The sequence below is a fragment of the Dicentrarchus labrax genome, unplaced genomic scaffold (genome assembly GCF_905237075.1).
Source record: "Dicentrarchus labrax unplaced genomic scaffold, dlabrax2021, whole genome shotgun sequence".
NCBI classification, from domain to species: Eukaryota; Metazoa; Chordata; class Actinopteri; family Moronidae; genus Dicentrarchus; species Dicentrarchus labrax.
In genome coordinates, this window is record NW_026136706.1 from 29,797,496 (window position 1) to 29,820,000 (window position 22,505).

Below are 22,505 nucleotides of genomic sequence, written 5' to 3' on the forward strand. Positions count from 1 at the left end.
TCCTCACATCATACGGGTGAACTCAGTCTGACATAATGGAGGCGGTACGACCATGAGCTGTGACTGCTGTTGGTTACATGCACAGACTCCTTTTCAAGTTCACGAACCTCGCAAGCATTCCCTCAACTCTTTAAATCTTTAAGTTAATGTGGGTGTCACCCCTCCGTCATACATCTGATGGACTTCATTTGCACTAGAGATCAAACCTCGAATCTCCTACACACACACACACACACACACACACGCATGAACGCTCATAGACACACGATGGAAAAAAACCTCCCCCACTCTTCCTCCCTTCCATTCACTTCACCACTGCTGCGCAGCCGCTCGTGTGCTTTGACCCAGATTCCCCTGGCAGACTCTGGTTCTGCTAATCTGAGGAGGAAGGCAATAAGTCTGTTTTGTGTGTGTGTGTGTGTTGTGTGTGTGTGTGTGTGTGTGTGGCTGCAGCTAAGGGATATCCCGTAAAAACCAGAGGCGAATGTGTGTATGTGTTTTGCCAGTGTGTTTAATAGAAAGTTTGGCCTGTGTGCTGCAGTTGGAACTTGTAGAGAGGATTTATGGATCACATTTAGTCACATTTTGTTGAGCAGTGGCTTATCTGAGCCAGGTCACATGTTCCCACTGTCAGGCTGCTGTGTGTCATTTGCTTTCAGGCTCATTTGTTGAATATGTGTATTTATCATGTAATCGCCATGTCTGAATTCTAACGTCAGAGTGCTAACATGTTGATGCTACTGTAAGCGGGTATAATGCTCACCAGTGTCTGAAATGGGCCAGTATTCACCAGTACCGAGTACTGGGGCTTCTGATTTTTGTCCACCAGTACCCTTACTTCTTATTGAGTACTGCCACCTCTGTTGAGCGTGGGTGTACCCACCACTGAGGTCACCCGGGGTATACAATAAAAGTTCGACTGCAACAACTGCATAAAAATAACTTTACTTTGATGCCCCAGAACCACCCGATCAAGATGGACCTCGGTATTTCTACAACCCTGCATGCAGCAATTAATTGCCCATGTAACTGAGTCTCCATGTAAACACATAGCTAGCTTACTGCGAAGAAAACAGCACAGAAAATCCCCTTATTAAAAATGCCAAAAGCATTAGGGTTAGGGTTTTGTCGTGTTTAGTGTTACTGTTGTGCTGAGAACGGGTACTGGCACCTTTTTGGTCCAATTCCAGCACTAGCTTAGCACATTGGCATACTAACATACAAAGAACAGCTGATGGAAATGTCCAATGTCACATGACTACTTGAGTCAGACTTGAGTCACAAACTTGATGACTTTAGACTCGACAAAAACAAATCAAGACTTGCAATTTGACACCAATGACTGGACTGTATTCTTATGGCTTGAATACTTGATACTGTCCCCCAAGCCCAAAGTATGTTATTTAAAAAGTGTGTCACAAATCAATTCATATTCATTCTATTGTTAATTCTAGTTACTAGTGATATCTGCATGAACGTGCAATGGCAGCATTACTTTTTAACATAGTTCATTCGCACTTGTGTTCACAAATATAAACCCATTGGAAAAAGCATTCATGATTTGTGGAACTTTACTGTCACTCTGTTGTTAAAATGGCATTACATTTGGTCAAGATGAAAAGTCAACAGATCACTGCGGGAAGGATTAGGATCCATCCTCTGGGGATCATGAATGTTTCTACTTAATTTTATGGCAATGATTGAGTGATGGACAGACAGATCGACGTCCCATCCCCGCAGCCATGCTGCTAGCGTGGCTAAAAGGCTTCCTGACCTGGAAAGTTTTGATGCCGTTATCTCCAGACAGGGCACAATAATGGCCCTCTTCACTTTCCTTCCCTTATAACCTTTGGAATGCATCTCCATGAACACAGTCAACCATGAAACTACTCTGCGCTGTGTCTGCTGCTGCTGCTGCGTGTGTTTGTTGAGTCAACAAAGGGAGGTAACCTGGCAGGCTGTGTCTCCCCGGTTTATAACCTGCCCGGGGAGATGAACAGCGATTATAAATGTTTCCACAGTGAAGCACTGAGTACATGAAGTGACACAAGCAGTGATGTAATACAATAGTAGATGATGACGACGGAAAACAAACTTTAAAAAGCTTTCATTTATACTAAAATATACTGTCCTTTAAATGACGTGCAGCTTATGATACACCGCCCTAGTGTTTTACATGGTTAACATGCATTTTCATTCTTTCGCAGCAGCCATTAACTTCCATTCAGTTCTGTATGAAGATCTTTTGTTGTGGGTTACTGATGATGGAATAGAAGAAAATAAATGAATAATTTATGTAATAAGATTGTTTGTCATGTGGCTTCTGGTGTTTCCAGAAAGTACCTATGGGATAAGTGTGTGTACACCAGTATGTGTACGCCTGTATGGATGTTTGTTTCTTTTTTTTTATCTTGTGCAATTGCTTAAAAAAACAGACATAATTGAATAAAAACATAAACTAATTCAGTGCTTCAGATGCTTGACATTCAAAAATTGCAGCTGCTGCGATTAGCATATTGTCTTTGGCCATATTGTGATTTGGATAATGTTTGATTCACTGTGCAGCCCTATTATACAGCAACTGGCTCATTTAGTGTGAGTTCTTCCATATGAATAGGTGCATTTCAGAGGTGGCACACTGAATTACTCACAAGACACACTTGTCCATACTGATCATATGACTACAGTGTACAGTTATAAGAAACTGCCTGAAGCAACCGTTTTGTATTTGCCCTGATGAAGGCCTGAATGGCTGAAACGGATAGGCCTGTGTTTAACTGTTACTATGAGTCCTGAGATATTAAAGGCTTTTAAATCTTCAGTGCTTCAGATTTCTTCAACAGTTCTAAACTGTGGTATGATCCTTTAAGACATAACTAATCCTCATATAGCCTACATCAGCCTCCTAAAGTGGTGTGTACATCAGTCTTTACACGCCACCACATCTGTGTGCCTGTTCATTTGTCATGCACTGTTGTGACCCTCTCTACGGAAGCCCATTTCTGCCAAAGTGACAGCAAAACAATAAGGATTCTGTAAGTCCTTATAATGAGAAACTCTGTCAAAATATTGAAAAACGTTGTTGAGATCCTAACTCAACATAATGAGAACGTTTCCAATTGTAATGACTTGCAGAACCATATTTTCCGTCACGCTGGCGGACATGGGCTTCCATACTGTGCAGCAGGGCCCCTGTGTATCCAGTGGAGGGCAGCAGCGAGGAGGTGCTGCTGGTTGTTGATGCTGAGGAAGCTTCTCCTCCACTTCTGCATCTGAGAGGAGGAGAGACAGGCACCAACTTCCTGTGCGAGCTCCGTTCAGCTGAGTTCAGCCTGGCTGCCTCGACTCCGGGAGGCTTCTGGCTCTGCAAACCGGGCGTTGAGGGAGGCTTCCGTAGGTGGTGTATGGCTCGGAGAGTGGCCCGGGACCCCCGTGCAGAAGCAGCAGCGGCCATAAATGTGGATTGTTTACACCGGTGGGTCAAACCGTTCCTGCTACCCCGCCTCCCGGCGACTCCGAGCGGCCGCCTCGGCTCAGCAGCGTCGCCGCACATAGCGTCAGCGGAGCGGGGGCTGATGGCCCTGGTGCTCGGCCCGGCCTTCACCATCACCGTCCGCCCGTGTGTGTGCTAGAGGAGCTACGAGAAGGAGCTGCTGCGTGTTAGTCGCCTGAAGTCCCGCGGGAAGAGCGGAGAAAGCAGGGGAGGAGCGGGGCTCGGGGCTCGGGGCGCAGCATCGCACCGTGCATGGTGCTGCGGTGTCGGAGGGAGTGGATGAGCAGCCGGAGCTGACCCAGAGATGGCTGTTCTCAAACTGGCCGACCAGGTAGACCCGCTAGCTGCCGTTAGCTTAGCCTCTAAACAGGCAGCATTTAACGCTTCATTCCTCTCTGACCTGCTGGTTGATAGAAATGTATTTTTAATATCGCGGCATCTTTGTGTCGCCTCTCCGGGCGTTGAGTCAAACACAACCGGGATCCAAAAAAATAATTTCTCTCCTGCAGATTGTGCACAGAAAATATTCACAAAGCTGCTCAGAACTGGACCTTTTATGAGTTCTGATTTTCGGCTTTGTCGTTATAAATTTCGGCGTTCGGTTAAAATTAGGACAGCCCACTTCTCTGTGACTTCCTGCTCTGTTTCCTTCCGCAAGCGTCCCCAGGGCTGCACACCGCAAATGTCCTCAATAATGCTACAGACCTAGAGCTGAACGCAGTGTGTGTCCACACTGTAATATTTGGCACAAATATTGGTCCATGTGAGTCTGTGACGGACCTCCAAATGTAAACCCCCACAAAAATCCCTTTCTGATAAATATATTTGAGAGATTATAGCTGAACAATCTCACTACAAGCTCCTTTTAAAGGTCCAGTGTGTAACATTCAGGAGGATCTATTGTCAGAAATGGAATATAATATTAAAGGTATGTTTTCATTAGTGTATAATCACCTGAAAATAAAAAGCGTTGTGTTTGTGTTACCGTAGAGAATGAGCTGTTTATATCTACAGAGGGTGCGGGTCCTCCTCTGGCGGAGTCCGCCATGTTGAACCGCCATGTTTCTACCCTAGCCCATAATGGAAAAACCAGACACTGCGTTTTTACCGGGTTTCATGTCCGTACTTTGTCCTAAATGCCCGTAAGGCGAGCAGTATTCAGTTTAGAGTTGTTATGATAGTGATATCCTTTGATACTCTGTCGAAGGGTACAACCTGATCCAAGCCCTTAAACAGCGAGAGCAATCATACAGGCTCAGTAGCAGGAACATAAAGATATATCAAATCGTTGAGATTAAAAAATGAATCGTGGTATCAAGACGTGGAGACCTCAGTTTCACTTTTACAAAGAAAAGGCAATATGCATTATTTTGCAGAGTTAAAGCCCTTCCTCTGAAATAAAAAATGATTCTATAATTTGATAAATAAACTATTAGAGAAAATATATTTTGGAGATTTTGGTCTGAGAAATAAAGGAATTTTGTAATAAGCACAATTTGTCTTAAATCCTATTTTCTCTCAAAACCGTGAGAAAATAAAATGGTATACCTAGTATCGGGAATTGTATTGAATCGTGAGTTGAGTATATTGCCACATCCCTTCTTAGTATGCTTGTTTAAAAAATGATATATACATTTTTAATAATGCATGTGTCAGATTGGTTCTCTGTGTTGGCTGATTGGGAAAGTGCAGGTACTCTAATTCAGTTGGTTGCAATCCAGCACTGGTCCTTTAAAGGTCCAGTGTGTAACATTTAGTTTAGTGCTAGATGCCCTTAAATCTTACACACTAGTCCTTTTTAAAATCAAGTTGAAAGCAACAAATCTGCAGTTAGTGTGACAACTGATAAACTGTTATTTATCAAGCAAAAACCCAAACACTCATTGTTCCAGCCTCTCCACTATTAAGACTTGCTGCTTTTCTCTGTGTATATATTTATTATCTTTGGATTTTGGACTGTTGATTGGACAAAATAAGACATTTAAAAGACGTCACCGTGGACATTTTTTCACAATTTTTGCGTGAGCGATGTGTAGCTGCTGTGGAGCTTTAGACTGTATGTTGCAGTCTTCCTCAGCAGACAGAGTTCCCTATTTCCTGTTTCTCATGAAAATGTAGATGTTCATGTTTGTCCTGTCGTTTATGTTAAAGCTGTGATTGAATGTGGGCCAACTCCGATGAGGAGCGTCATGTGATATAATCTGAAAAATTGTTCAGTCAAGGTCGAGAATGAACTTTCAAGCTCAAGTATCTGATGCGGTTTACATTTAGAGTATGACTGTAACTAATGCTTATTTACTTTATGATACTTTAATGAGTGTTTTTTTTCTATTAATCAATTATTCATTTATGAAATATAGTGAAAAATGTTGACGAACAAAACCCAATGATAGGGCTGCAGCTGGTTGTCAGTTGTTAAAATGTCAGAAAATTGTGAAAAATCTGTGTTTTTTGTTTGTTTTGTGCACAACCCAAAGACATTCAGTGTACTGTCATGGAGGACAAAAGAAAGCAGACATTTTTCACAAAAAAAAAAAAGACTCTCAACTGGCAATTCATTAAGTAATTAACAACTAATAAATGAATTGACTAATAATTGCTGCTCTGCCCAAAGATATTCTGTTTACAATCATATAAAACTAAGAAAAGCAGCAGCTGCTCAGATTGGAGAAGTTAAAAATAAGAGAATATGTGATTGATGACTCATACAGCTCTAATTTGGTGTATAATTCTGTGACTTTTAGGGATGATGTCTAACCTTCAGTACTGTTCCTGACAGCAGTGTATAGTGACCCTGCTACAGGTCCCTAAACCGCAGTTTGGGAGCCACTTTTCTGTTTGGTCTCACTTCTATAAACTCACAGACTCGTGCTCAAGTTTCCAGCTGTTTTAAAACGGCGAACAAGTGGCACCAAGAAAGAAGACATCTGAAGAGACAGCAGACTGCGCAGCCTGACAGGCAGTACGGTAGAAGTCCCTGATCTGACGCAGCTTCGTCAGTCCACTCATATCAGATCTGTCGTTGATTCAAGGAAGGGAAGAGCTGTTTTTTTATGTAACCCAGAGCTGTGGGGCTTCCTGTTATTTTCAGACAACATGCTGATGATGCTGGATGATAACTGGATGCCTCAGCTCAGCAGACAGCTCAGTGGCGTATAGATTTTTTTCCCCCTTTTGTTTTTGCTGGCTTTCATCATGTGCTGATCAAGAGTGGCTCACATGGAAATCTGCTAATGTAGGATGTTTTTTAACCTATGATGGTAAATAATGCTCAGCTTTTTAATATGGGCTGTTGCAAGTCCTGTAAGAGAGAGGTTTTGCAGGTACTGGTGTTGTCCAGAGGTCAAGGACATTCTGGTGGTCTCAGAATGGGCTTTGTACAGCTTTGATGTCTTTAGTCCCCTCAGATTTCTTTAGAAATGTGGGCAAATTGCTGGTTTATGTTTGTTAAAGTCGCCCTCTGGTCCAAAAACAGTATGCAACTTGTACAGTGTGATGTAGAAACTTGAAGCCACCAGTGCACATCCACTGAGAATGGACTTGCAGTGAAGTAGGAGACATCTTGTGTCCAACAGGAAAACTTTAGAAACCAACAACATTTGTATATTCAGAGATTCTGGAAGTTTTAATGAGGCAGAAGGAGGAGATTACTGTTTAAGGATTTTAATGTGGAAATTATATCTTTTTTATGCAGATACATATCAGACACACATCTATATCCAATCCAAGTGGATTATTTGCATATATATCACTGAATACATAGGAAGTAAGTATGTAAGAAAGTATCGATGCACTTGAGTATTGCAATATTTTGTTTCGTGATATTGTATCGATTGTCAGAAACACTACGCAGTGTTTACACAGATTTTGTTCATATAGATGAGAGCAGCCATACGTCACTTTCTTGTCTTTTTGATTTTGGTTCCTAATAGCTAAAAATCTGAACGATATTCTCATTTTATGCTATTAAATTGGCAAAGACCTCAGAATTTACATTTATAGCCATTCAAATTATAGGGACAGACAGAAAAGGGGGGCGGGGACTTGACACATGGCCAAAGTCCCCGGATGGGTGGTCTATCTATGGTGGTGTGTTCTTTATACTATGGAAGTTTTCCTAAAAATAGCGATATATTTCCCCTTGCTTACAGAAATCGCAATATATAGTATCGTAACCCCTGTACAGGGACACGTATCGTACTGTCCGATTCTTACACAGCCCTAGTCTGGAGTCTGGTCTTATGTTCTATGCTAGTAATGCATACATGCATGATACTGAAAGGCTTTTTTTGGGTAGAGGCATCATGTTTCCTCCAAACTGAATACAGAGGAAGCACAGGAAGTTGTTGACTTTTGACTTTCCGCCTTTGCACTGCTGTGTGCATTTACGCTTATCAGATTTCCTGTGTTTTTTATCATTTCTCCTTGTTTTTAACATACGTTTCCTCTATTGTTTCCTGTGTGTGTTTCAGGCAGGTGAAACATTCAGCTTTTAAGGCGCTTTGAGACGGAGACAGGGAGACTAATAACATGCAGTATACCAGGTTTTGATTTAGCACTTCACCGGCTGCAGAAGTGTGCCGTGGACCCTGAGGGGAAGAGAGGCAGATGAGGCAGTTAGAGGCCTGTCACCTCAGCCATCAGAGGAAATGAAGACATGGCTGTGGAGCACAGGCTTTCTTTTATGGAGGGAGACACAAAACAGGACGTGCTGTATGTGTGTGCGCTTGGGATGGGACATTTATGTATTGCCGGTTGGCCCGTGTGTGTTTGGAATGAAAACAGAGGTTATCTGATGGAGGAAGTTAGTGTAGGATAAGAACGAGGGGAAGATGGAAGGGGGAATCTGTATGTTCTTCCAGTTGTATCAACAGAGAATCAAGAACATTTTCTCGTTGCTAATATAGTTTGTGTGACATTGGTTCGGCCTACTGTGCGGAAATACGAGTGTGAGAGAGTGTGGTGCAGCAGTGATGTTATGATCTTATGTTTGAGATGCTGTTAGAGATATCCTGCAGCGGTGTTGCTAGAGTCTGACTGATGTATGAGCCAGGCCTCAACAGAGAGCTGAAGTCCTGCATCGCATCCGGGCTAGCTTTCTGTGCAATGCGTCAGTCATCAGACTTTCTGGTTTCACTTCGGCTCTACATTGTTGGTCGATAATTTAACTGTTTGTTAAGCTACTTCCTCTTAGTTACTGTTGCTACGTCTGTCAAGCTTTCTGTCCTCACATAGGACATAACTCGCATAGATACACTCAACTCGTGGTTCGATACAATTCACGATACTGGGTTCACAGTAGGATTTCTCTCACAGTTTTTATTAGCAAAGTGAGATTGAAGACAAATTGTGAGTGGAGAACAATGTGCGGTGGGTGTAAACTGTGCCAAACAATCATATTTCCTTTTCTTTGTAAAAGTGAAACTGACAGTATGGGACTCATTCAGGGATTGTGTGAAAATGACTAGGGTGGAGCGGGGGCAGTGCCAGTACCCTAACGCACAACCCTAACCACAACATACCCCTAACCCTAATACTTTTGGCGTTTATATCCATTTTAACAAGGACACCGTTAGCGCTGTTTCCTCAGCGTTAAGCTTGCTATGTGTTAGACGTTAGCCTACTCCTTTACTACCCGTATTCCTCCCCAGCTCTGATTCTGATTCTGATTGGCTCGGACACTGACATTTTTTTCTTGGTACTCAGTACCTGTGAGTGCGGACCCTTCTGAAAGCTTATTGTAGGTTATACATCAAAAACCAGCTTTCATATGTGCTGTTTGGCCACTTTAAAAACCTTATTTGATGGATTATTGCCAAACGTTAACGCCAAAACAAATATTGGCTGATATTTTCATATTAGATTTTTATTTTTCTAAAATATTTATCTGGGTCAAATATCCAGTATTGGTCGGTGTGTAGGCGCTGGAATGTGTTCGAGGGGAATGTTCTCATTCACGCTCACACTTCGTAAATCTCCTTGCCTTTCGTGTGCCAGCACCCCAAGTCCCCATGGCGATCTCAGACACAGCGCTGTGACAAGAAGGGACTGTTGCCAGAGTTTTTGTGCCTGTAGACTTGCAAGAATGTGTGTGTGTGTGTGTGTGTGTGTGTGTGTGTGTGTGTGAGCGCATGTGGAGCACTTAGAAAGAAAGGCGTAGCTAAAGAGGCCATATGCTGCCAAGTGTTGGCTGCTTCTTTAAAGGCACAGCCCGCCTTTCTCTCTCTCCAGCTGGGAACTTGTTCACTACTGCCTCCCCTTAAATGTGTCCTTCCTACCTCCATCTCTTATCACTGTGCTCAAGTAAACATTGATTAAACCTGAACTACTTAATAGCTTTGAACTTGAATGAAAACGTTCTGGCAGCAGAGGGTGAGGAACAATGGCTTCCTCGGCCAATAGCAGCACCCTCTCCGTCCCTTCGTTTTCTGTCACCCATGTAATTCCTCTTCGCTTATATGCTTTTTGCTTTGTTAGGTGCGATGAAGTTATTGCCTGCTGCGATAAAAGGTGGAAGTTTCGCAGGAGAAAAAGTGACAGATGTTTCTGAACTCCCCTGCCCTGCTCCCTCCTGTCCAACCAGTCGAGTCAGACCTCCAAGGGCCACATTCTTTGTCGTAGTTTATTTTTTCGTAAGTCCAGGTGTTGAACTGAAGAACCTGATGCTAGCTTCCAATGTCCGGTGACATTCATAGTTTGTTTACTTGTTCTGTGGTAGGATGGTTCCTGCTAATTCATTTGTTTCACTCATTTGGACTGACTGACTTTTCTTTATAGTCCAAACGTATGGGCTGTTATGGCTATTTTCTTTCTTTCAGAGGGTTGAAAGGATTGATAGCACTCTCACGTCTGTGTGCTAAAGGTCCAGTGTGTAACATTTAGTAGGATCTATTGTCAGAAGTGGAATTTAATATTCATTAGTATGTTTTCATTAGTGTATAATCACCTGAATATAAGAGTCTTTGTGTTTTTGTTACTTTAGAATGAGTCGTTTTTATCTACAGAGGGATAGGGTTAGCCTAGCTTAGCATAAATACTGTAACGTTAGCTTATTGTCAGACGTGTTGGTAAGCATATTTTTGAAGACTAAAGCTAGCCATTTACCCCTGCTTCCTGTCTTAATGCTAAGCTAACCTAATCTCCTACTCTTGGCCATGGTCAATCTTCTCGTCTAACTCAGAAAAATCACCAGAAATAATGCGTATTTTCCAAAAACTATTAAATTAAAAAAGGTTCTTGTAGAGAGATTTTGTATTGAAAGGATGGTTTGACATTTTTGACTGGAAACAAGGAAACAGAAAGTCTCTTTCTAAAGGTAATACAGTCTACATACACATCTAAAGCTCACTGATTAATATGCTATATCATGTTTAATTTATCCAAACAATGTTTACATACACAAAGTTTTACATAGGGGGTTATACTAGTTCTTGTCCTGAAGCAATAACTTTGTAGAGTCAGCGGTGACAAAAAATCATCATACATTTTGCGTTTTATTTTTATTTTTATTTCTTTCCAGTATATGGGCAAAGTTCTTCAACGTTAAACAACAATTCATCATTCTCATTTTGGTATCGCTAGTTAAACACAGGTACCAGTATCGAAATGCTTCAGACAACACCTGCCCACCTCAAATGGTTATTTAGGAGTCAGATGATGTGGCGTTTCAAATTAAATTCAAGAGAAGCAAAAAGCCAGATGAGGATGTGTGCTGTGCTGTTAATGCAGAAGTGAAACGCTCCTCTGTGGTTCCTCTCTCTTGTTTCTGAGAAGGAGAGACTGTGCAACAGGAAGTGAGGCAGGAGGTGGCAGAAGCACACAGGAAGTGAAGTGACGCCTGCCTCTGTTCAGTCTGATTCATCAGTAAGGCATCGAACCTGTAGTCTACATTCCTGTCTCTGCACAGGCTTCGACATTGACTTTAATAATCAAACTGCTGTTAAAGGACTGTACCAGGGATTTTTACATCTTGTCTCCCATTAATAACCACCTATGTGTGTACTAATCCAATTCACTTTTTTATAGGGCTTTGCAATACTTTAACCTTATATTATCTTACTATCAGAATCATATTGTGATGATGTGAGTGTATTATGCCAACTTGAACAGAGACATCTGAAGTTGTAATAAGGCTAGTTTTTGGATGCCTTGATAGTTTCACTGCTGGTAGTGTAGAGGAACAGCCCACTCCACTATTGGGCGATACATCCACCATACAGCGGCGTTACTAAAATCAAAGAGAATCAGGTGCAAATAAGCGGCAGGCATGTACTGATCACTAGAAATAAAGCATTTGACATAACAAGTGATCCGTCCCATCCATTGTACACAGAATTTAAATTGCTTCACTAAGGATGGTGCTTTAGACTGCCACGAGCCACCAAAAATGACTACAAGAAATACTTTAAAATGCATGGTCACTTTTACAAGTCACTTACCTCACCCCCTCGCTGAATTTATTTGTCTCGTGTTTAAGGAATTCAGCACTTTGCACTTTTCTAATAGGCTGTTCTCCGACTGAACACCTACTCTCCCAAATTCTTTTTTTTCTTATTTGTAATTTTGTATTGTGTATTTATGGGTGAGATTAGAAAATCTTTTCTACATTGTTGACAATTTTGTGAACAATAAAGTTTATAACCTTACCTTAGTGGGGTAATCAGTCCCTCCAGGAAGTTGCAATCGCAACGATGAACACAAATTTAACCAATGCCTGTGAACGCTGCACGACCTTGCAATTATATTCAATCACCATAACCTTTGCACAAAATGTTGACTCGTACGTCACCAAACTCACTTCCTTGTATCTAATTGTGACCATTTACCCTCCATACAGTGCGAGTTAGTTCTCACTGGAACAAGTTGCCTTTTTTTTTAAATGAATGATACAAAAAAGAAATAATAAGCAATTTTTGTTTTCTCCCGCAAATCCATTACAAAACACTGACTAAAAACATACATTGCAATTTTTGAGAAAAGCTGACGTGAAATGAGGCCTGACTGGATAATGTTACTGTTCAGTGTAAATTAATTAAAAATCTGAACTGCATTATCTTGTAACAACAGTGCAACTTTTTCAAAGATGAATGCAGAATTGCTATTCACTGTGACGCACTATATCTAATTTCAATTGCTTTTCATGCAATATAGAAATGAATGGCTGCAGCAGAGCAGTGCTGGTTGATACAATATGGCAAATGTATGCAAAGTCACATAAAAAATAACCAAAGCAATGTTAAAAACGATTGAGGATTGATCCAGTGTTATGCATAACATAAGACTAAACTTTACTAACTCATTTTGTTGCTGAATCACTTGATTTGGATAACTAAAATCTGTATGTGTAGTAATGTCAGAGCTGCAGATTTGGCTGATTATTCTCTGTAGGTTCATCACTACGAGCGAATCGTTTTCACATTGTTATTGACTGTAGCTGCTCCAAAGATTGTCAGCTGTAATATATAACGTCCATGTGTAGTTAAGGACTTACAACTTGTATGAACACTTGTTGTTGGCCTTCCTCAATTTAACTGCAGACGTTTTTTCTCTTTACCAAGGCCGTGTTCTGTTCCTCTAGAAGTTATACTGCTGGAGTGCTGATAGACGCTGATAGCTGCTCTCTGTGTGTATGTGTGTCTAGGGCCTCTATTTACCTCCTATCTGTGATCTGGGACAGAAAATAAGGGTTTCAGAGACATGACCTCCCCACAGTGCCCTTCATTAAAGTTTTTTCTCTGCACACATTTTATTTTATGATCTCTATCTCCAAAGAATTCTCTACAACAAGAGAATTCTCTGTATGGAGGTAAATATTTCGGTCCCGTCTGCATATAAGAAGTGAGTTTTGGGAAGTAAGTGCTGCTGGTAATAGAGACCATTTTTGTATACGGTGTATAATAGCTACAGCCTCGTAGTAGCCCTCTCTGCTCTGGCTTTTGTAAACACAGCAGCTGCCCCTCCATACACACACACACACACACACACACACACACACACACACACACACACACACACACACACACACACACACACACACACACACACACACACAGCCATGTAGCGTGGGAAGGATCATGCTCGGCCTCCCTGTGTATAACGGCCAGGAAATATTCTCCCCAGCATGTGGCTTCGTCACGTCGCCTCACTTTGATAAATCCGCTGACTGTTTCGATGGATCACGTGCGCTTGCATGTCTTACATGTTGCCTCTGGTCATGTGTCGAATGTCTTTCCACTCTGACTTTGCTTCTGTCCTCTTTCTCCTCCTCCTCCTCCTCCTCCCCAGCCTCCTCTCATCCAGGCGATCTTCAGCGGAGACCCTGAGGAGATCCGTATGCTCATATACAAGTCTGAAGACATCAATGCTCTGGTGAGGACACACACACGCACACACTTTCTACATCAAGACAGGTGTCAGATTTGTCTTTCATGCCCATGCCCATGATAAGAGGTGTCTTAGGGTGGCCCACAGTCCCTACAAGGAGCTTTCATTTTGTATTGATTCTGGCGGCCCCTGTGGATGAACGCAGTTTCTACTGCCTCATTTCATTGATTTAAATGGGAATCTGCCCTGGTAGCAGGCATTAAGAATAACTATAAGAGGCGGCAGTATCTCAGTGTGTAGGGACTTGGCTTGGGAACCGGAGGGTAGCCGGTTCAAGTCCCACAGACCACAATATGGAGTGTGGACTGGTAGCTGGAGAGGTGCCAGTTTCACCTCCTGTGCACTGCCGAGGTGCAAGGCAGGTGAAAAGAAAAAAAAAAGTCCCCAATAGGGGATTAATAAAGTATATATCTTATTCTTCTATCTATATAAAAACAGCCAATCTTCTCATTGATGATTGTTTATGTAGGTCATATAGAGGAACCAACATTACATTGAGACTGTTTCATAACCAGTTAAAAACTATTTGTAGTACGTTTAAAGCTGCAGTAGGTAACTTTTATAAACATAACTTTTTATTATATTTGCTGAAGCTTTCACTATATCCTGACAGTAGAACATGAATGGTAAATGGACCTGTACTTGTATAGCGCCTTTCTAGTCTTCCGACCACTCAAAGCGCTTTTACACTACCTACTTACACACATTCACTCAGTGATGGCAAAGTCCATCGAACAGAAACTAACATTCATACACACTCACACACCGATGCACGGCATCGGGAGCAATTCGGGGTTCAGTATCTTGCTCAAGGATACTTTGACATGTGGCACCAGGAGCGGGGGATCGAACCCACAACCTTCTGATTGAGGAACGACCTGCTCTGAGCCACAGCCGCCCTGAGACAGATAAACTGTGAAAAAATCAGCTTCCTCTGGCTCCTTCTAGTGCTCCTAATGGTATTTGTAAGAATCCACCGGGCCTGAACGAAAACACCCAATCAGAGCCAAGAAAGATGTAAAGACACTTTGGGTTGGTGGCTTGAATATAGTTGATGGTTGAGTCTCATTCCCAGGGTCAGTATTTGACGCCCTGGGCATGAGACTCAACAATCAACTATCTTTCTCGGCTCTGATTGGTTGTTTTCTGATTCACTTTATGAGTTCATCCTCGTAACAAATCCTAATATTCATACCCAGGATTTAGATATTCTCTAAAAGCATAATTGGTGGCTCATTGTCTATATTGATTTAAACCCAGATCTACATGCTGACTCGTTCCCCTTTTTGAGGAAAATAAAAACCCTGCTATTTCTTCAGCCCCCACTTCCTGTAGTAGCCAGCACCCAGGGGGTGAGGGGAGTAGGGCCGCAGGTCAAGAGTCAGTAAAACCAAAGTTCAGAGTGTGTGTTTATTCCCATCAGGTCATATGGGTATAGATACATAACACATGTCTGTAGCAGGGCAGCACAGGATGTGGGCCTGCTCTACCGTTCTCCTCTCTGCTGTATTTAGTCTCCTGTGTCTGCTGCTGGCTGCCTGTTACAGGACTCCCACGTCACTGTCATTGTCCACTTTAGATGTGTTTTTGTTGGAGAGGCTGGACTCAGCCCAGTCACATGGACATGCGGAGTGGTCATCGGGATGCTGTGTGTGTGTGTGTGTGTGTGTGTGTGTGTGTGTGTGTGTGTGTGTGTGTGTGTGTGTGTGTGTGTGTGTGTGTGTGTGTGTGTGTGTGTCTGTGTCTGTGTGTGTGTCTGTGTGTGTGTCTGTGTCTGTGTCTGTGTGTGTGTCTGTGTGTGTGTTGTGTGTGTGTGTGTGTGTGTGTGTGTGTGTGAGAGAGAGAGAGCTGACTGAGAGGAACAATGGATGTGTTGACACTGATGGCCCTGTCACTGATGCTCAGCTCATCATCTGTGAACTGATATCACAGCCTCCTCTGTTCGGCCTCAGCATGTACTCATGGATTACTAATATGTGACCTTCTAGCCAGCACTGTGCTGTATGTGAAAGGGATAGACTTTATGTATAGCAGATTGTAGGCTTTTGTTGGAAATAATCCGGCTCTAATTTGGGGAAAAATAGGTAAAAATGTGTTGGTATCATTTTGTCATACCTTGCCAAAGTTATAAGCAAGTACCAACTGACTGACTTCCTCCCTCAGGATGCAGAGAAACGCACGCCGCTGCATGCAGCGGCATTCCTGGGTGATGCCGAGATCACCGAGCTCCTCATCCTCTCTGGTAAAATATATTCCTTTGTTCCTCTTGTTTTTGTCTTTTTGAGTTTTCAGCTTTTTTTCAGCTGTTCTTGGTTCTAAAGACCTTGTAGTGAAAATGCTTGCAATATGTTACTTTGTCATGATATATGCAACCTTGGTAAACCGATCATCAGGACCCACACTCGGGCTCGCTAAAGCTTCCTGGCATGGTCACGAGGCCTTCTTGATTTTAAGGGGTGACTTTGGGTATATCCTAGCATCTTGTTCATTTCTGTGAAGAATTTTTTAAAGTTTAGATTATTATTTAAGATTTAAACTTTGAAGACCTGAACACAAGCTACATTCACAGAGCCTTGTACTGCATTAGATACATACGCAGTTAAGACAACCAAGGAGCTAACAGAACAATGGCCAAACGTCAGGCCAAAAACAATGATGTCAATCTCGTGTCTACACTGCTGGAAACTTGCAACAAGAAGGAGTGAGGGGGAAGAGGAAGAAGAAACTGTCCACCCTGTTCACCTGGAGGGAATTTTCCAATGCATATCTTTAAAGGCCGTTGAGTTTTTTTTTTTTTCAAACTCTGTGCCAGAAATCTCCACTTCAGTAGCATACTGCGTTTTCCATTACAAAATGCATCGTTTGTATATTTAAACATAAAAATTCAGAAAACTTCAATATTCAGACAATTGTCTTCATATAATTAATCAACTGTGGATGTTTGATGGTGATATCTATTAGTTAAAATGACTCTACTCATGTAGTGTCTCCCCTTAAAAGATTTTGTGTGAAATGTCATTTTATTAAACTTGGCCTGCAGATGGAAATTAGACTGTATGGCTAAATATGGCATGTCTACAGCGGATTTAAATCCTTATCTTAATTAATGTGCATTTTCCTTTTTTTAAATAAATAAACTTCAAACTTGCAGGCCTGTGTATCCTACCCACTGTTACTTTGATGCATGCTAGCTATGAGTGACATTCCAGTTTGGTCTGTAAACCTCATGCCCATCCCTCCTCGTTCTACCCTGTGCTACTTTCTCTCTGCAGGGGCCCGGGTCAACGCCAAAGATAATATGTGGCTCACCCCTCTCCATCGTGCTGTGGCATCTAGGAGCGAGGTGAACACACACACACACACACACACACACACACACACACACACACACACACACACACACACACACACACCTACTGAGTCCAATCCTTTCTTCTTACCAAAACAACAAACAACTCCAGCAGCACGGCGAGAAACCCTCACAGTGACACAGGTGTCAGGGAGTTGGACTTGTGGTGTTTACCTGAAAACAGACAGACATGCACATTCAGCACATATACATAAATTCTATTCTCAGAGCGCCGCATGGGACAGCTTTACCTTTGTGAGCCTCGTCAATCTGGGTCAAAGCACTTAATCAGCCACATCAGTCCTAGTCCCTAAAACTGGTATTTCAGCATGGCTGAACAGCTGAAGGAGGAATTTTAGTGGCGTGGCCAAGGCTTTAAATACACCCAGGGCCTGTCCTACGGGTTTGTAGGAATATCCTAAGGAGTGTGAATGGCTGAGTAGTGCAAGGGTGTATCTGTGTCGCAATTGGGGGCAAAAATACTTGGTTCCTACATCTGTGTTGATGTATTTTTAATATGACCACCAGGAAGTCCAATATGGAGGCACAGAGGGTCTAACTCTGTTGGAACACCAAAAATAAGTTCTTCCTCAATAACAGACTAATAGCTCTGTAGCTTCCCTCATAACCAGAAACAGGAATGAATGAGATTGCAAATATCAGAGTAACATTAACAGCAGAGCAGACACATATTAGCATCCATTTAGTTTTTGAGAGCAGGTCATACGTGTGTGACAGTTCTACACTGAGTAGATTTGGTTCAGTTACAGGTGGATATTTCCATAGGCTGGATCCACACTTCCTGCCAGTCTAGTTCGTCAATAGAGATGCCCAAGTCTGCGTCCCAGGCTTGCTTAGTAGCTTGGGAAGGTTAGAGATAAATTGGAATTAAGGGGTCTATAAAATACACTGATGTGTTTCTGGAATACTTGTAAAAACAAGGACACATTGCAGCAGCTATGTGTAAGTTCTCTCCTAAGTTATAGTGTGAAGTCCACACTGGAGGCTCAGTAACTGCCAGTTAGTCTGTAACTAAATTAACTGCTAAAATTGGTTGCACCATGATTACTTTGGGCACTAGTTTGGATGTAAAGTCATAGCTAAGGCAAGTGCCAATGAACGACCAAGACAGAGAGTACAGAGTACATATTATAGCTGTAATGTATTGTGAGTTATTGATCACTTTCACTTTCCTCCTCAGGAGGCCGTGCGAGTTTTGATCCGCCACTCGGCTGACGTCAACGCGCGGGACAAGAACTGGCAGACACCGCTGCACGTTGCTGCAGCCAATAACGCGCTGCGTTGCGCTGAGGTCATCATCCCGCTGCTGAGCAGTGTGAACGTGTCGGACCGCGGCGGACGCACCGCCCTGCATCACGCTGCCCTCAACGGCCACACTGAGGTACTGCAGAGACTGACTGACTGACGGTCAATAACTCTCAATGATTTCCAGGCTCTCTACATCCACTGCTGCTACAGTATGTTGGTGTAGTTCACCAATAAACAGGCTGTGATGTAACCATCCATTGTGCTATTTTGGTTGAATAGCCCGGTTAAAGGAAACAAGTGGGCAGGTGCAGCTGTATCACTGGGGTTATTAAGTGGGTTGTTCATTTTGAAACACTCCTCGTCTTAGATGGAATCATTCACAAATGTGCTGAATCTAAATTTAACAATGAGAGGCGGCAGATTTCTGAAGCCAAACTGAATGGACGGCCCAGCACTGTCTCTCCAGAGTGTTTATGCAACAACTGAGCCAAGTGATGAGACGTATTTACAATGCTGTTATATAAAGACCATCACCCACACACACACACACACACACACACTCTCACACTCACTCCTCCTTACACTGACACTCACACACACTTGGCCTGTTGCACATAAACATACAAAAACAAATATATAGCTCTTACATTACCCACTAATTTCCCCTCCTTCTGTGTTTCTCTCTGTCAGATGGTAAACCTCCTCCTCGCTAAAGGAGCCAACATCAACGCCTTTGATAAGAAGGACGGGCGGGCGCTGCACTGGGCAGCTTTCATGGGTAAGAGAGGAAGATGGAGTTTGTTAGAGATATATTACACATCACGCTTTTATTTCCTGGAAGTAAATCATTGTACGCGTTTGTGGAAAAATGAGTCATTGGCTCACTCTGAGTTACCTAACAGCCAAAGGACCAGTTCATTAGAGCTAGAGTGCAACAGCACACCACATAACACAACGGGTGTTTTAACTAGAGAAACACGACAGAACCAAACATGCATTGAATAGAGCAAACAAAGTTGGGTAATTTCAGTATACTGAAGGTTCCAAATGGTGTAATAATGCTAGAAATGTTGTGTTTACACCATTAAAAACCCCTAAATAAACATTTTTTTGACCTGAAAACATAACTGAAAAATGTAATCATTTAAAAGCAATTACTTAACATAACCACATAAGTTCAACAAAAACAAATGAAGCATATATCAATAAAAATAAGGGTGTAATACAATGTGTCAACATACAGTATATACTAGAGCTAATACAATGAGTCAGGTAATGTGTTAGTCGACTGACAGAAAATTAAAGGTGCTGTGAGTGATATTGGTTTTGTTAGAATAAGTGTTAATTAGCTCTACATTGTGACAGCCGTCACTGATATAGAGAGATTCAGTCAGTCACATGGTCTCCCAGTCCCTCCTTCCTGCAGTAAACAGAGAATACACTTCCTGGTATCCTGTTCCCACTTTATCCAATCAGGAGAGAGAACTCCAGCAGAAGGCAGCAGAATATCAGTGTGATGACGTTAGGAGGAGAGAGGGGACTGCTGACTGTGGAGAGCAGACAGGAAGTTAGCCAAAATGATTATTTCACTGATAGCGCCTTCAATTAGCAGCTATTTTGATAATTGATAAATTGTTTAAGTTATATATTTAGCAAAACTGCCAAACAATGGCTGGTTCCAGCTTCTTAGATGTGAGGATTTGCTGTCTTTCTCTGTTTTATATCAGTGTCAGTACAGTTATTTGGGGTTTTGGGGCTTTTGGTCAGAAAAAACAAGAAACCCAAAGATGTCCCCTTGCGCTCTGGGAAACTGTGATGTCATAATTAAACATTTGAACTGTTTTCTGACGTTATACAAAGTCAACATTTAAATTCCAGTCGGCAACACCTGTGCAAACCTATGCAAAACCTCCCACCTCTCTTTGTTGCCTCCTGTGACTCCACTAAGCTCGTCCCACCAAATCTGAACCAAGTTCAAACGGCTGCAGTAGTCGTAGCCAATAGGAATGCCCTCTGTATTCACTGACCTGTGATTGGCCAAAGTCTCCTGTCACGGGCTAGATTTTCTAAAGCCTGAAAACAGAGCCAAGAGGATGTGCAGAAGTCTAGTTTTCTCTCAGACCACTTGAATTACAATACGCTGGAAGGTTATTGTAAGTCATTTGTCCAGTGATGCCAAAAAAACACCCCAGCTTTAATATAAAAAGATAGATAATAGATGAATCAATATTAAAAATAACAGTTGCAGCCATACCACCAAAAATATCAGCTTGTAGAAATGTTGACTGTACTGTAGTACAGTTTGTAATCAGGTCTGTCAGTATAAAAGGCTTTCTTTCTCTGATACATAAAGCAAAAACATCACGGGTTTATTGCGTTAGTGTTGCTAGTCCATAAACGACTTAATCTAACAGCTTGTTTGTGTGCTCTGGTGCGCCCCCTGCAGGGCACTTGGATGTGGTGTGTCTGCTGGTGAATCAGGGGGCGGAGATCAGCTGTAAGGACAAACGGGGATACACGCCCCTCCACACGGCGGCCTCCAGCGGACAGATCGCTGTGGTCAAACACCTGCTCAACCTGTCTGTGGAGGTCAGGACACACACATCCTCCCAGTTTAACAAACTGTAGCACTTTTTATGTTCTCATTCACAAACACACAAATGAATACACACACTGACACCCACACCTCTCCTTGGCCACGATAACCGGTCTTGCTTTACTCTGACAACAGATCGATGAGTCCAACGCCTTTGGGAACACGGCGCTCCATTTGGCCTGTTTTAACGGGCAGGACGCCGTCGTCAGCGAGCTGATTGACTACGGTGCCAACGTCAGCCAGCCCAACAACAAGGGCTTTACCCCACTGCACTTTGCCGCCGCCTCCACACATGGGGCGCTCTGTCTGGAGTTCCTGGTCAACAACGGGGCTGATGTCAATGTACAGGTACGTCTGTCTCACATAAGCCAGCACAGCTCCTCCATCTGGTTACAGGGCGTACTACTACTAGGAGGGCCTGTACATCCCTTCATCCATTCACCTGCATCATTCTTATTGGTTTATAACGTTTGGTGATCTCATATAATTGCAGTGCAATGCCATACCAGTTGTTAAATTGCTATACAGTAGCGTGTTACCATGCTAAGGTTGAGCATGTCAACATGATAAAGGTAACAGTTTGATTTTGGTTACAAGACTGTTTTTACTCTGTTTCTACCTCTAGATCAAACTTAAATATTTTATCAACTGTCCATCCACAACAGTTTTGTTGTCTATGTGTAATTAGCATTATAGCATCAGGGCCTGGCTAATGTATAGACTTACAGTATTGTACTCTATGTATCGTTATATGCACTGTGTATAATTAACAACAACAAGGGTTATTGTTATTGCTTGAGCATCTTTAAACGAATTATCTGTTTTGCATTAAACTGAAATCTGTTGTTTTATTTCTCCTCCACCTTCAGAGCCGGGACGGGAAGAGTCCTCTTCACATGACAGCAGTTCATGGGCGCTTCACTCGCTCCCAGACCCTCATTCAGAATGGTGAGACTTGCTTATGCTCGTTTTCGTCTTGGGATCTCTTAGATTGCATATTCTCCCTATAAATGAAGCTTTTATTTCAGGCGGGGAGATCGACAGTGTGGATAAAGATGGCAACACCCCTCTCCACATTGCTGCCCGCTATGGTCATGAACTCCTCATCAACACGCTCATCACCAGTGGAGCAGACTGCACAAGGTTTGTTTGTTCACCTGTTGAGAGATGGATGTTGAATGATTACAATGAGAGGGTGCCCACTAAAGAGACTATTGTTTCCTCTCTACATCTTTCTCCAAAGGCGAGGAGTCCATGGCATGTTCCCTCTCCACCTGGCTGCCTTGAATGCTCACTCTAACTGCTGCAGGAAGCTGCTGTCCTCAGGTAGCACACAAAGTGAAGCCAGAACTATTATAAAGTAGATTTAGTTTATTAATCCAGTTTGTTGTGTCTCCTGACCTCTACTGCCTTAC

The 22,505-nt window shown here is 42.5% G+C and overlaps 1 protein-coding gene across 5 annotated transcripts in view; it reads left to right on the plus strand.

Annotated features, from left to right (window-relative positions):
• The first annotated feature begins 3,686 nt into the window (after nucleotides 1-3,686).
• ankrd44 (ankyrin repeat domain 44) overlaps nucleotides 3,687-22,505 on the plus strand; it is a 39,585-nt gene continuing 20,766 nt past the window's right edge. For all 5 annotated transcript variants that reach the window (XR_007885230.1, XM_051403741.1, XM_051403743.1 and 2 more), the window contains exons 1-11: nucleotides 3,687-3,824; nucleotides 13,778-13,861; nucleotides 16,040-16,118; nucleotides 17,149-17,219; nucleotides 18,427-18,627; nucleotides 19,185-19,272; nucleotides 20,941-21,083; nucleotides 21,226-21,438; nucleotides 21,960-22,038; nucleotides 22,119-22,233; nucleotides 22,334-22,416. Coding sequence is in view for 4 of the 5 variants with exons in the window: in XM_051403741.1 (XP_051259701.1) it covers nucleotides 3,798-3,824; nucleotides 13,778-13,861; nucleotides 16,040-16,118; nucleotides 17,149-17,219; nucleotides 18,427-18,627; nucleotides 19,185-19,272; nucleotides 20,941-21,083; nucleotides 21,226-21,438; nucleotides 21,960-22,038; nucleotides 22,119-22,233; nucleotides 22,334-22,416 (1,183 nt within the window). In the remaining variant the exon portion in view is untranslated. The remainder of the gene's footprint in view (nucleotides 3,825-13,777; nucleotides 13,862-16,039; nucleotides 16,119-17,148; nucleotides 17,220-18,426; nucleotides 18,628-19,184; nucleotides 19,273-20,940; nucleotides 21,084-21,225; nucleotides 21,439-21,959; nucleotides 22,039-22,118; nucleotides 22,234-22,333; nucleotides 22,417-22,505) is intronic.